General features: G+C 41.8%; 1 protein-coding gene across 6 annotated transcripts in view; it reads left to right on the top strand.

Moving 5' to 3' along the window:
- LOC144196417 (neuroligin-1-like) overlaps nucleotides 1-13,927 on the top strand; it is a 66,127-nt gene extending 52,200 nt beyond the window's left edge. For 2 of the 6 annotated variants that reach the window (XM_077716578.1, XM_077716577.1), the window contains 3 exons: nucleotides 1,774-1,930; nucleotides 8,532-8,609; nucleotides 8,699-9,956. In XM_077716578.1, the coding sequence (XP_077572704.1) occupies nucleotides 1,774-1,930; nucleotides 8,532-8,609; nucleotides 8,699-8,770 (307 nt within the window). In that variant the 3' untranslated portion in view covers nucleotides 8,771-9,956. The other 4 variants (XM_077716580.1, XM_077716581.1, XM_077716579.1 and 1 more) reach the window with 4 other exon arrangements.
- Nucleotides 13,928-14,784: the final 857 nt, after the last annotated feature.

Raw genomic sequence — 14,784 nt, forward strand, 5'->3', positions numbered from 1 at the left:
AGGATGAGTTCTCTGGTTTTGGAGACGTTCAGCTACAAGTTGTTTAGAACGCAGGCAGGCACTTGGTCGATTTGCCTAAAGACGTTTAGCCGACTGACGTCTGGGCGAGGGCCATCTGGCCGAACGAATAGTTAGCCAACCGGATAGCCAACCGGATAGCCAGCCGAAGGACGTTGCACCGACGCGCTCGCCCCGCCCCCGCTCGTGTGTGTGCACGTTTTCAACCTCGGCCCGCGGGCCATAAACGGCCCGTTACAGATAACAACATTCATTTAGAGTAACAAGGGCATTTATTCACGGCCAAACACATGCAGATGAGTACGTGACAAAAACAGTAGTTATAACAGTAAGTACACTATAATGACAGAAGAAAAAAAGTACTTATAACAGTGGGTACTGTAATGTCATCCTACTCCAGAAAATTTACACCAGCATAGAAAACATTGAGATTAATCTTTGAATTAAGGTTCTCAGCAAATCATTTTGAATATATATATTTCCTAAAAATATGTGAAATTATTTAAAATTAAAATATTGTTCTTAAAGTGCTGCAAATGTTTGCCCCAACGGGCAGGGCATATGTTCCTCCAAACCTTGGAGTCCAGATGAATAAAAATAAAAGATATTTCCCCATCAATTTCTTTGCACATCTTGAGATTTACTGTCAACCGCTGGACATATTTCTAAATACAAGTACCAAGTACAATGTGCTCCCATCCTCTTTATTCAATATTCTTATATATATACACATATACACACTCTTGCTACGTGAGAAAAAAAACTAGAAGACTTACTAAAATACAAACTAGAGGGCTTAGAGAACAATACCTGAAAATGCTATTGAACACACTTACTTCTAGTGATGTGTGCCAATAAGATCACTATTTTCATTTTTAAATAATTTCCCATTATTTTAGGAAATATATGTTCAAAATTATTTGCTGAGAACCTTAATTGAAAGATTAGTCTCAATGTTTTCTATGCAGGTGTAAATTTTCTGGAGTAGGATTACAATTTAATTACAGTACACCCACTGATATAACTACTTTTTTTCTTCTTACTGTTATAACTACTTTTTCTTTTTACTGTTATTACTACTTTTTTCTTCTTACTGTTATAACTTACTGTTATAACTACTTTTTTTTCTTCTGTCACGTACTGTTCTGGGTGTGTTTGCCCGTGAATAAATGCCCTTGTTATTCTAAATGAAAGTTGTTGTCTGTAAGGGCCGTATATGGCCCGCGGGCCGAGGTTGAAAAGGTCTTTAGTCAAATCGACCGGCCATGTAGAAGGCAACACCTGCTGAGTCTAAGGACCTCATTTCTGTGGGACGTCTCATTCTCCCTTGTGATCATCCCCATCAACGTTGTATCGTCCGCAAATATCACAGTGATGATCCGGCCCGGTGGCGCAAGTGGTTGGCGTGTTGTCCTCACAGCTCTGGGGTCCTGGGTTTAAATCCAAATTACTTCACTGCCATCTGCCCCCTCATTTGGGTCTCACTTTTCTCCCCCATGGGCGTACGATGTCACTAAAAGAATTACAGATGTGACAGCTGAAGGTAATGCACTGTATATGATTTCTGTCCCTGTCAATCCGACTCTAAGGTATAGATGATGTATTAAAACCAGGGTGGGGTGTGATTGGTGTGAGGCAGTTGAACTATGGCCGAGGTGTTGTGAATGAAGGTGGAAGTAGGTTGAAGCAATTAAACTCATGGATATTTTTTTCTCTTACTCTAATAATATAATAATGTCATTTATTACTTTTCAGGGACCCTAATCAGCCTGTGCCCCAGGACACCAAATTCATCCATGCAAAGCCAAACCGCTTTGAAGAAGTGGCCTGGACACGCTACAACCAAAAAGACCAGCTTTACCTGCATATAGGACTCAAACCCCGTGTCAAAGAGCACTACCGTGCCAACAAGGTAGTTTACTTATCTTTCTCCTGTATATATCAATGTGTGATGTATACAATTCTATATGAAAAACAAACATTCAACTTCTACATTACATAGGTCACCAAATGTCATAGTGGCGGCCCGGGGGCCAAATCTGGCCTGCCACATTGTTTTGTACGGCCCGAGAAAATAAATCATGAGTGCCGACGTTCTGTTTTTATGGTCACATTCAAATGAAGATAAGAAATGTATAGGGAATATTTCTTGTTTGTTCACCTTTGTAAATCAATAATTGCAATTTTTAATCGAAAATTGTATTTTGTGTTTGATTATAATTAAAAAATATTTAGTTTCCTTTTGAAATGTAAAACCAAATGATTAAAAGATGTTTTCCCTTACTAAAAAAAGCTCAAATAATTTAAAAAAAATTCCAAACTAAATATTAAGGACTTTTAATCCATTAATTTTAATCAATTTTAAAAAATATATTTTAATAGTTTATCTAAAATGTTTACTCTCTCCACTTTTTATTTTTCATTGTAAACAAACTGAATTTTTAAAATATAATAAATTCTATCCCAGCTGACTTTCAAGGTGCAAATTCCGGCTGACGGTACGGCAGAAACCATCGCTTTTCCAAAAATAGAGCCCTTTGGGGCTTAGATGGCTGGATGCCGCAGAGGAGAATAGTAGAAGTTGTGTAGTTTAAGATGTCGTGGCCAAATTGCTACTAATATCAAAATATCTCAATTTTTTTCGATGGTTCATATTACTGTAACAGGAAGGAAGTTGTTTGCACATAAACAAATTAAAAAAGGAAGAAATGTAAGAACGGCCAAGAAATATGCCCATAGTGCTATATGTAGCGTTCACCAAGTCTTTGGGTGCAATAATAGCATACACTTTATGAAGGTATCAAGGTTTATATTTTAACGATCTACTGCAAGACCTTCAATCAGCCTTAACTATTTTAATGTGCTGACATGGTTAACGCTATGGTCTGATCACGCACCTACGGTAAGATGGAGGCGCCCTGAGCAAACAATAGCTGACACAAGTAAGTGTACTCACATCTCACCAGTCTGAGCATGTTTAACTACAGTAAGATGGCCGAGCCCCGAGCAAGCAGTGACGGGAACGTGAGATTTTTAAGATACGGTATATTTTTTCCTTGAATTATATTCATAGACGTTAAAATACATTTTGTTTAGCGTTTTATGTTTATATTTTCTTTATTTTGAAATGACCATATATTGCTGCATTGTCTTGCGTTGTGACGTCACGAGGGCGCCATATTGTGTCGTGATGTCATTGTCGTCAACTTGCAGTTTCTAGCATGCTGCGTTTTTATGCACATATAAGTCCTGCCCATGATACAGTTATCATTAGTTGTCTGACAAAAGTGGATTATATGCGAGTAAACACGATAATTGACGCTGGACGGCGTGGAGAATCAAAGTGGAAGTTTAATTCCCCCAGAACAATGACGGCAATAAAGTATAAGAACATTGTTGTTCAACTATTAGCTACGAGTACTTGACAGTTTAATGTCCTTGTACAAAAGCATTTTTTTAGCAAAATAGAAACAGCAGTTACAAATCCCTTACAACATGCCGAAAAGCTCCCCTACAGTGCCTCCTGAAAATTCCATCAATGATCCAATGCCTCTCGGATCCGATAAAAAAGACTTTTAGTAAAGCTCCCAATAACCTTTTTTTAATTAAATTTAGCAGCGAGTAAATATTTTCACTGTGAGTAAAGTATTTAAAGTATGTACGATTTATTTAAATATAGTTTGTATCTCATTTTCTGAACTGCTTTTTCTCATTAGGGTTTCAGAGAGTTCTGGAGCCTAACCCTTTACAACTACGCACTCTCACCCGCATGTAGGGGCAATTTAGAGTGTCCAATTTGTCTACCTTGTACGTTTTTGGAATGTGGGACAAACTAGAGAACCCGGAGGAAACCCCTGCAGGCCCCGACTCCACACAGATGGACATGACCTGGATTTGAACCCAGGACCCCAGGCTGGTGGCCCCGAAACAGACTCTAAAACTTGAGAAGGATCGTGGGCCGCCTTACCCTGGATGTTCAGATGTCTACCGACCCTCTCGACCAGGGGGCCGGAGAGTCGCTGCTGCCACCGCCTCATGCAGGGGGCACAGAGATTTGCCGCTGCCAACCCCCTTTTTCAGGTGGCCCGGAGAGTCGCCGCCGCCGCCGACCCCCTTGCCCAGGAGGAACATCTGACGGGCCAGCCAGCACGGGGACGCTGGTTCGTGTCTACGGGACAGGGGCGACGGGTGGGCCAGCCAACATGGAAAAATGGCATGGTAATCAGCAGACGATATGGGAAATGACAAAATAATTAATGGGGTTTAAGTGGGCAAAACAGGAAATAATTATTAGGAAGGAGGGAGCCCTAGGTCGGCCAACTTGGGGATTAGAATGTCCTAGAATGTCTCATGGTGTTAAAGGCTGAGCTGCAGTCGATAAAAAGCATCCTGACATAGCTCCCTCTATTCTTAAGGTGGCTCAGTCCAGCGCGGTGGGCAGGGCGGTGTTTTTTGTATCTTCGGTGGACCTTTTCCGCCGATCTGCAAACTGATGTGGGTCGTGGATGAGGTGAAGACAGGCTTTGATGTGTTTCAGTACCAACTTTTTTAAAGCACTTAGTGATGATCTGTGTGAGAGCTACTGGGTGGCAGTCGCCCAGATTGTTAGTGGGTGACTTCTCGGGTACTGGGATGATGGTGGCCGTTTTCAGAAGGGCTGGGACTGAGGCTTGTTCTAGTGAAAGGTTGAACATTTCTCTGAAGACTGGAGTTTGTTGGTCAGCACAAGCCTTAAGTACTTTGACTGGTATTCCATCCGGTCTTATGGCTTTACCGATGCGGACTGCTCGGAGCACACGTCTGACATCCACTACGTCCACAATAGGTGGGGCTTCATCGCAAGCTTGGAGTGGGATTTACTCAAGGTTTATGTAGTGTGACAAGGTGGTGGGCTTGGGACTCAAAGCGGGCATAAAAGGTTGTTTAGGTCCTATGCGAGTGCCGCATCTCAGTCTGCAGGAGTTGCACCTTGGCCCCTTGTTCTGCATCTTCGTTTGGGGTTGCTAGCTTCCCCCTGTAGTCTGCTTTAACAGCCATAATGCCTCTCTTCAGGTTGGTGTGAGCTGCACTCAGAGTGCCTTGTCACCGATTCTGAAGGCTGCATCTCAGACCCGGAGAAGTGATCGGACCTGGCTGGTCATCCACGGTTTCCGGTTGGGTACAGCTGGATGGTGTTCTCCACAGTGAGCGTAGCCATGCAATATTTGATGGAAAATAGTGCTTTGTCTGTGATAATGGTTTCTCTTTGTGGCTTTGATTGTTGGCTAAAGAGAGTGTAAGTTGGAGCCATGAACAAAGAGATGTGATCTGACTGTCCCATTTTTTTGTGTGGTATGGCTCTGCGTGCACCGTTTGTAGCACAACTCATTGGCACACTGCATTTGGTGCACTTTTACTCAAGCTCATTTTGCAGCTAGCGTCCTATTTTCAGTGGAATTGTAAATATTGAGTTAATAATGATATTATATGATGATGATATTATATATACATTTCATCTCATTACATTTGGTGACTTAAACAGAGTAATTTCTATTATTTTCACAGTATTGTTGTTGCAACAATGCAACAACATTAACACCTGGTCTTGAGCGATATGGCGACCAAGTTGCTAAGATGACCAGCATATATTCAAATAAATCAAAAATGAAGCCTAGACTTCCCACTTTCCACACACTTCATTAAGGTTGGAGACAATCTCCCAAGCATATACTTGTTGGCCCTGAGGCCGCCTTCCAGAGGTACGTTTCCAGAATATCTCACAATGGAAGCTTTTCTGTCAAATATCCTCATCAGATGCCTGAGCCACCTCCTCTGGCTCCTGTCGATGCAAGAAGGGGCTCCCGTCGCAGCCCGGCAAGCAGCGACAGCTCCTCCACCTAACCAGGGAGAGATCTCACACTCCCATGACAATGATGGAGTGCTCGGTCTGGAGCATCATCTCTTCTCCCGGCACTATCGTCCACTGTTCACAGCTGATCCCGCTGGCATGACAGCTGAGGCACGGCTGAACGGCTCCAACAAAGTCTAAGAATAGCACAAAGAAACCAAGCAATGCAACTGGTGGAGTCGAGTTGCAAAGGTCGCAGAAAAAACAAAGCAAAAATCACAAAGTACGAAGCAATGCATATGAGAAAGCATTAAGAAATACTAAAATGTGATTAAGAAAGATAGGAAAACAGCCAAAAACACAAAATGAGCTAGAGGGGACAGAGCTAACACCATAATATAAACATTACACTTGTGCCTGTTTATTCTAATGTGGACCACTCACGGTTCACAAAGAAGCTATCAAGTCTGTGGAACAACTAAAGCTGACAAGTTGACAAGTTTCTTCACAAAGGTCTCCTCCAACCAATCTCCACATGGTACCATTAATTCCAGCAACAGCAGTTGGACAAGATGACTATATCTGGTCACAGAGTAGTGACAGTGATGTGGCTGGGGAACTTGTTGTTGGCGGTCCACCAACAGCTGCTCGTTTCTTGCAGAGACCAGGATGTCAGCAGATTTTCTTTTGGCCTTGGATGCCCGCTCTCCATAACTTACAAAGGCAATTGTTATCTTAGAGGGTTGGGCCTGGTCTGCCCAAAGCTGTACTACATACATTCTCTGGTCCTTATCACCTTGAATCCTTCCTCCAAGGATATGAAGGATGCTGCTCTTTCTCCTGGGTAATCCAAACCATCTTCAGATGTGATTGTTTTTTTACTGCCGAGATTGGGAAGGTGTGGATGAGAAGCGGCCACCGGATCCTGGGGATAATGCCATGCTAGTCGAGCCATGTTTTGCATTTCCTTAGTAGGCCTTACCTGTCGACAGTTTTCAGCCAACCATCTTACTCAATGCAGGTGGATTCAATTGCTAATGCGTTTCTCAACGAGCAGTCAAAGAAATAACGCAGACTTCTCTGTGTTGGTTGATATGACTTTGTCCCGCAACCAGATGAAAAATGGCGGTGAAAAATGGTGGAAGTCTGGGTATTGCTGCTTCTTCTGTGCTGAAATTGTTAGTTCAGACCAAAAAAGAAGCAAATGTACCACAGAAAAGAAAAGGTTCGCCGAAAACTATAAACAGCTGCCAAACACGCGGCATGATCTTTTCTTGTTTCCAGCAAGTTGCGTTTCGCATCGCATACAGAGAGAGAATACAATACTTATGAGTGAATTCCACATTTCCTCTTTGTTTGGAATTTACATATACTGAAAATGTCTCCCAGGCGTCCAGCATCATCAAAGGCATCAAATGAGTTGAAGAAAAACTGAAAGGTGATGACAATAACCAAAAATGTAAAGTTCTTCAACATGTTGAAAGCAGGCAAAAAGTATGCCGATGTAGCACACCATTACAACATTAACCAATCTACTGTGCATTACATTAAAAAGGAAGAGGCCAACATTTTGAAGACAGTCATAATTTCCTTTTCAAAGGATACTAAGTGAGTGGTAACCACAGGGAATAAAATCATCGTCAAGATATCAGTCAGAATGTAAGGCGAAAAACATTCCTCTGGATACAAACATGATGCGAACCAATACCTAGACCTCATACGAATACTTAGTTCCTGACGAAGAGCATGAATGCGAGCCTCACCCAACTACCAAGTAAGGGCTGGTTTGAAAAGTTCAAGAAAAGGCAGGGTTTACAAAGTGCTTCTCTCCATGGAGAAGCCTTATCTGCAGACCAAGAGGCAGCAAAAAGGTATGCAGAAGAAGTGTTTCCTAAAATGATTAGACAGAATGTTTGTCTTCCAGAGCAGGTTCATAACATACGACTGATGTTCCTTAATTGAGCACCAAAATGTCCCTCTCGTTCGCCTACTCCCTGCTCATGGGATCCACTTGACTATTCTAGTTTCTTGCAGATATAAGGAATGGTGGATGATGCAAATGCAAATATTTACAGCAATTATTGAAGTATGTGAACTGGCCCAGCCTTGCCCGATCAGACAGAAAGTCAAGTCACAGTAAATTATAAAGCCCATTAATAGTCATTAACCACAACCAGGACAGCAACAAGGCTTTGGTCAATGCCTTGTTCGGGATTGGTGACGAGACCAACCCTTTAAGATTTTTTTTCTCCCGTAACCTGCCTGATGTGATGTATCAATGGAGCTGGAAGTTATAAGGCTTCTAAATTTGGTTAGGTTTACATCGTTACCATCTGCCTTTGTTTGTATTGGGGTGTGTGGTGTATTTGTTGTTGCCTTTTCTCATTCATTCTCCCTTATATTGACTCCCAGGTAAGCCTAATCATCATCAGCTTCATATAGACTGGTAGACTGGCCTGCAAGCCTCATATTGACCACGAGGTCCTGCCTGCTTCAGCAGATCACATTAGTTGAATTAAATTTGTTAGTCTAGCCCTAATTAATAAATGTTCCCTAAATAAGTCCCTTTTTCTATCACATCTTGATTAAGCCTGCTCTCAGTGCCTTCATTTTTACCACACCCGGATTATTTTCTTTACTTTGCTGTCACATCGAAAATAGATAAAATGTTGTCTTTTCTTCTCAGGTTAATTTATGGTTGGAACTGGTTCCTCATTTGCATAGCCTTAATGATGTCACTCATCTTATCCCCACGACCACCAAGGTAGGACGATATTATTTTCTGTGAAATGTAAACTCGTATTTTTACACCTATAAAATGCACTGTCTAATAGGGCGCATTCTCATTTGCAGGTAAATTTTCAGTTTTTTGGTCAATACATTGAGCACTTCCTCGGATTAGGCTCCAGCAAGACACTGGGCTAGCGTATGCTATTCTAGCCGCTAGCGTATGTTATCCTATCCACTAGCATATATTATCCTAACTGCTAGCATATGTTAGGCTAGCCGCTAGTGTGTTATTTTAAAGACAGCAAGAGCAAAACTAAGTTTGATAGTGCTTTTTTTTGAGGTACAAGCCGGGGGCCCCGCTGGCTTAAAACCAAAAAACAATTGTTACGCTATTAAGAAAAATCTCTTTTGAAAAATGGTTGTTTGACAAATAAAAGATTGAGTTTATACAATAGAGAAGGTGAAGAGATGCAATCACTCATTCAATCATTTGACAGCTGTTTCTGGCCACCATCAAAAATTTCAACTCTGTATGATGCACATTTTGGATCCGACAGCCGTTTCTGGCCAATATTATGTCAACTCTCTACGATGGAGGGTTTGGACAAAAGTACCGTGAGAATGTTAACATAAAACATCCACCCATCCATAAATCTCACTATCTATTCCTGCTCGCCGAAACACAGTTTTTTTTTTCTTGTCGTAACGGAAAGACTCAGCGAGACACGATGGTGCTGGACGTGCTGACCCAAGGCGCCTTTCCAAGTCATTTACAAATGTCATTTTGGGGAGAATTTCTGCCAGAGAGTTTCCACGTGTACACACACACATCCATCCATACATAACGCTTTATAATGTTTGTGAATAGATAAAGTGTGATTCATGAATGGGTGGATGTTTTATAACTCTTGTCATGACAGAAAAAAAAGTCTTCCGGGGAGCACCTAGAGAATCGCTGGCGGACTAATCGGCCACGGGCTGCATTCAGGGCACATGTAAAAACAACAATTCATACATCAACTCTGCTTTCAGCTTTAACAAACAAAGGATGAGTTTACACACTTAGAGAAGGTGAAGAAATTCAATCACTCGTCTATTAGTGCAAGCCGTTTGTGTCCGAATTGAGCAATTGTTCATCGAAAATGCTGAGTTTAATACAATCGTCCAAGCGGCCACAAACCATTTGCAAATAGTAATTAGCCGGTAGCTAGCGTAACTAGCCCGGCGCTGCCTGCCACCCTTCGTCATGCTGTGTTGATGTCGATGTATACAGGCCACAATCCATTCGCAAATAGTAGCTAGCTGTTAGCTAGCGTAACCTTTCCAACAGTGCTTTCCATGCTTCGTCATGCTGTGTTGATGTCGATGTATACAGGCCACAATCCATTAGCAAATGGTAGCCAGCTGGTAGCTACAGTAACTAGCCCGGGGCTGCCTGCCACCCTTCGTCATGCTGTGTTGATGTCGATGTATACAGGCCACAATCCATTCACAAATAGTAGCTAGCTAGTAGCTAGCTGGTAGCTAGCGTAACTTTTTCAACGGTGCTTTCCATGCTTTGTCAAGCTGTATTTATGTCGATATATACGGGCCACAATCCATTGGGTGTATTGACAAAAGAACTACTACATATCCCAGCAGTCACTGCGCAGTACTTTGTCTACAGGAAAATAGTAGAGTCGGTGTGCCCTATCGACTGATTTATTTTATCGTAATAACAATTTTAGTATTGGTCCATATATAATGCGCACTGGATTATAAGGTGCCCTGTCTATTTTGGAGAAAATTTAACTTATCTGCGCCTTATATTTGGGAAAATACGGCAACTTGGATTAATATATACAGACACACTCAACCGTATGTTTAATGTAACTTTACACAAAACAGATATAATTATGAAATTGTTTTAATTTGTTTTACCTGTGTCCTCCGGGTTAATTCCACCCGGACTTTCAGCGTGAGTTTTTAAAAGGAACGCATCAAGGTTTATTTGTTTTTGCCTTCCCTTCAAAATATTTTGAAAATGACGTGCAAAAATCTCCTCTCAATACGATAACGCACAACCACTTGCCAGCTTGTCATGGTGCCTATTTTCTACAAAATCAGGAAACTCTTGCCATTTCGCTTTTTGATATCCTCTGTAGCCAGGCGACCTCATCCTCGCTACTGAGTTCACGCAACACCTCCAAATGTTCACTCTCCTGGAGCCCAATTAAATCATTTGTCATCAGTTCTTTGTGGTGCTCACCGATTAAGTCATTCACATCTGCCTCGTTAACATACAGCCCCAAGGAATTTCCAAGTGACACGATATCATTCATGACGACGAGCAAGCTTTGTGACACGTATTCCGGTGCTTGGTCGCTGGTCTTTTGGTCGCCGCTCTTTTGGTCCCCGTTGGTCACTGGTTTTTTGGTCGCTGTTAGGGTGAGGGTTGTCAAATGTACTCCGATATTAAACCATAACCCTAGCCATAACTCTAACCCTAATTCTAATCCTAACCCTAACGGTGACCAAAAGACCGGCGACCAACAGGGACCAAAAGAGCAGCGACCAAAAGACAAGTGACAGAACGTCCGGTCACGACGTACTCCACTCTCATATTTTTGAATTATTTCACGCTTAATAGTGATTGTTAACGTTCGGCTTTTCTTTGCACAACTCTTCATTCCACCTGTTTGCTTTGGACCCATTGTTTGCACTTTGTATTATGCATTGACTAACAGGGAAAAAACACGGGAAAATGCAACCCGTGTCTCGAAATGCTCGTATGTCAAGGTGCTCGTATGTTTTGGTACCACTATATATTAATGAAATCTAAACCAAGAGGAAATCAACATCTGAATAGTAAGATAGCAATAAATATGTTAATACATGTGCAAGAAACCGCAAACTAATCCAAGCAATCGCTTAATTTATTGGCAAATAGTACCATCCTCTGGATGCAAGTTTAGTAATGGGTCATTTGGGAGTGAATAGACATTTTTCAAATGAATTAGTTAAGAGCCATTACAAAGATAATCATTTTACTTGCTTTTTAATAATAAACACTATCAATAAGCTGCCATTCTAAAAATCATTTCATTAAAAAGACAAAGCAAATTCACAGATGGTGTTTTTATTAAAGCAGTAAAAAACAGTAATTATATACAAAAATTAAAAATAGAATACAAACTTTTTACAAAAATTAAAAATACAATACAAACTATTTACAAAAAATTAAAAATACAATAAATATCAGACATAGGCATTGTCGTCATCATTGACTTGACAAAAAGCCTAGTAGTCATCATACCCTCAGCTGCGTATGACGAAATTGTATAGTGCTTCTCCACTGGTCCGCCATCCCAGGCAAGACCCCTTAACTGACATATACAGACTTGTTAGCACTCCGCCACGATGGAAACATCGCACCACCTCTTGTTGCCTCACCGATGCTAACAAATACAATACAAACTATTTACAAAAATTACAAGTAATACAATACTCTTATGTACTTGTGTATTAGTAGTAAGTACTATTAAGTACTAAGTATTATTACTTGTACTCTATTACAATACTTTTAACTTTTGTGATGCAGTACTGCCCCCTGCTAGAAATATGTCTAAATACTAAGTGCCTTGGACAGACCAGAGGGGCTTAGATAACAACACCATGCCATGGAGCACACATTTACTTCCAGTTTAATTCTAAATAATTTCCCATTATTTTAGGTAATATATATATTCTTTTCCTGGAGTAAGATTTCTACAATTTTCTACTATTTCTTCTGTTCTGAATGCCCTTGTTATTCCTAAATGAATGTTATCTGTAACGGGCCGCATATGGCCCGCGAGCTGAGGTTGAAAAACATGTACCCACACGACTGGGGCGAGCATGCGCGGCGCAACGTCCGGTCGGCTGGCTATCCATTCGGCTGGCTATCCAGTCGGCTGGCTATCCGGTCGGCTGGCTATCCGGTCGGCTGGCTATCCGGTCGGCTGGCTATCCGGTCGGCTGGCTATCCGGTCGGCTGGCTATCCGGTCGGCTGGCTATCCGGTCGGCTGGCTATCCGGTCGGCTGGCTATCCGGTCGGCTGGCTATCCGGTCGGCTGGCTATCCGGTCGGCTGGCTATCCGGTCGGCTGGCTATCCGGTCGGCTGGCTATCCGGTCGGCTGGCTATCCGGTCGGCTGGCTATCCGGTCGGCTGACTATCCGGTCGGCTGGCTATCCGGTCGGCTGGCTATCCAGTCGGCTGGCTATCCAGTCGGCTGGCTATATAGTTGGCTGGCTATCCAGTCGGCTAACTATCCGTTCGGGCAAACGCCCCCTCGGCGAACTGTCCTTTGGCCAAATGTTCCTCGGCGAACTGTCCTTTGGCCAAACGTTCCTCGGCGAACTGTCCTTTGGCCAAACGTTCCTCGGCGAACTGTCCTTTGGCCAAACGTTCGTCGGCAAAACCTATTTCGGCAAATCGTCAGGTCACGAATTGATTTGGCAGCCAAACAGAAATCACGGAGGGCTGCGGAGTCAATTTGTGCAATGAGCACTAAAACTGATCATTTTGCCAGAAAATGGACATGTGGATGCCAAATCCATCCTCAAATTCAGCCAATAATGCTCAAAATATTTAAGTAGTGATGTAGAACTCAGGGGTGCTCATACCGTTTCGCTCCAGATCTACTTTTCAAAGAGTCAAAGCTCCTGCTTTTTTTTTCTAGGCAACCAACAAAGATCATCTGGCAAAAAGCTCTATTCTACCCATATAATCTATTCAGAAATGCATTGAGAATTCTTACAATGTATGTTGATGTATGTTGCACAACCACCAATGTACGCTTCAATTTTCTTTGTATTGGAGGCCGATATATATTGAACATTGGCCAATTAGAGAACAAAAAGCCAAAGCCAATTTAAGAAGTATATTTGATCAGGCCTCTATACGGGAAGCTTCAGCCACCACTTGGACCCTGGAATGAGACAGCGACTGCAATGCTAACAGACAGCGAAACATTTGATTTGAAACACATGGTAAGACGTTTTTTTTTTACATTATTTTCGCAAATGTGAAAATGCAATGTTAATTTAGCTTCTTAAGGTCCTTACTGAGTTATGCCTTGGCGACAATAAGAGTGAGACAGTTAGTGAAGGCTCCAAAATGTATAGTCCGCTCAAAAGTTGAGCCAATCGGCTGGTGTGATTGTGACTGGAGCCTAACAATAAAACAATAACGAAAATTTCCAGAATTATTTTTTTCAACAATAATATCAAAAACTTTTGACACAAATTTGATAATTTTAAACTGACCACCGACCGCCACACAGAATGGGGGAGCTTTTGCGAAATGAATGCTAGTTCCAGACCAACGCTCTGGAGAAAGAGGGGATGACGAGGAAACGATGCTCAGACGTTTGGTCGCCGGTCTTTTGGTTCCCGGTCTTTTGGTCGCCAGCATTTTGGTCGCCAGTCTTTTGGTCGCCAGTCTTTTGGTCGCCTGTCTTTTGGTCGCCAGTCTTTTGGTCGCCAGTCTTTTGGTCGCCAGTCTTTTGGTCGCTGGTCATTTAGTCGCTGGTCTTTTGGTCTCTTTTAGTCGCCGGTCAAATGAGTTTACTGAGAGTTTACTGTTGAAACAAGCTCTCAAAATTATATTCATGAGGGAGAATTTCATATCTAAATATCCACTGTTTTCAACAGTACTTAGATATTAAACAGCACTTAGCTATTAAACTCTCCCTCATGAATATAATTTTGAGAGCTGGTTTCAACAGTACTTCGATATTAAACTCCCTCTTAGATATTAAACTCTCTCGCATGAATATAATTTTGAAAGCTGGTTTCAACATTAAACTCTCTGTCACCATTTGACCGGCGACCAAAAGACCGGTGACCAAAAGACCGGCCACGCTAGGAAACGCATTTTTAGCATGTTAGCAATAGAGGCTAACAGTGCTTCAACACAAAAGGACAATAACAATAATAACCAAAATAAGCGATTATGAGATGCAAGCCGACCCACTAAAAGATCCAAATGAATTCTTCCTGGCCATTTCTTTTTTTTTTTCCTTTTAAACGTGTCGTACAAAGAGCAGCCTTATTAAAAAATATCCTTAACCCACTAATCTTATTTGAGGACAGCTTGTAATATTTTTCATACTTGATATCAAGATGTTTTCTCATTTTAATCAATCAATCTTTATTGTCAATATACACAGCTGTGTATACTGAAAT

This window comes from Stigmatopora nigra, chromosome 5 (genome assembly GCF_051989575.1).
Source record: "Stigmatopora nigra isolate UIUO_SnigA chromosome 5, RoL_Snig_1.1, whole genome shotgun sequence".
Taxonomy (NCBI): Eukaryota; Metazoa; Chordata; class Actinopteri; order Syngnathiformes; family Syngnathidae; genus Stigmatopora; species Stigmatopora nigra.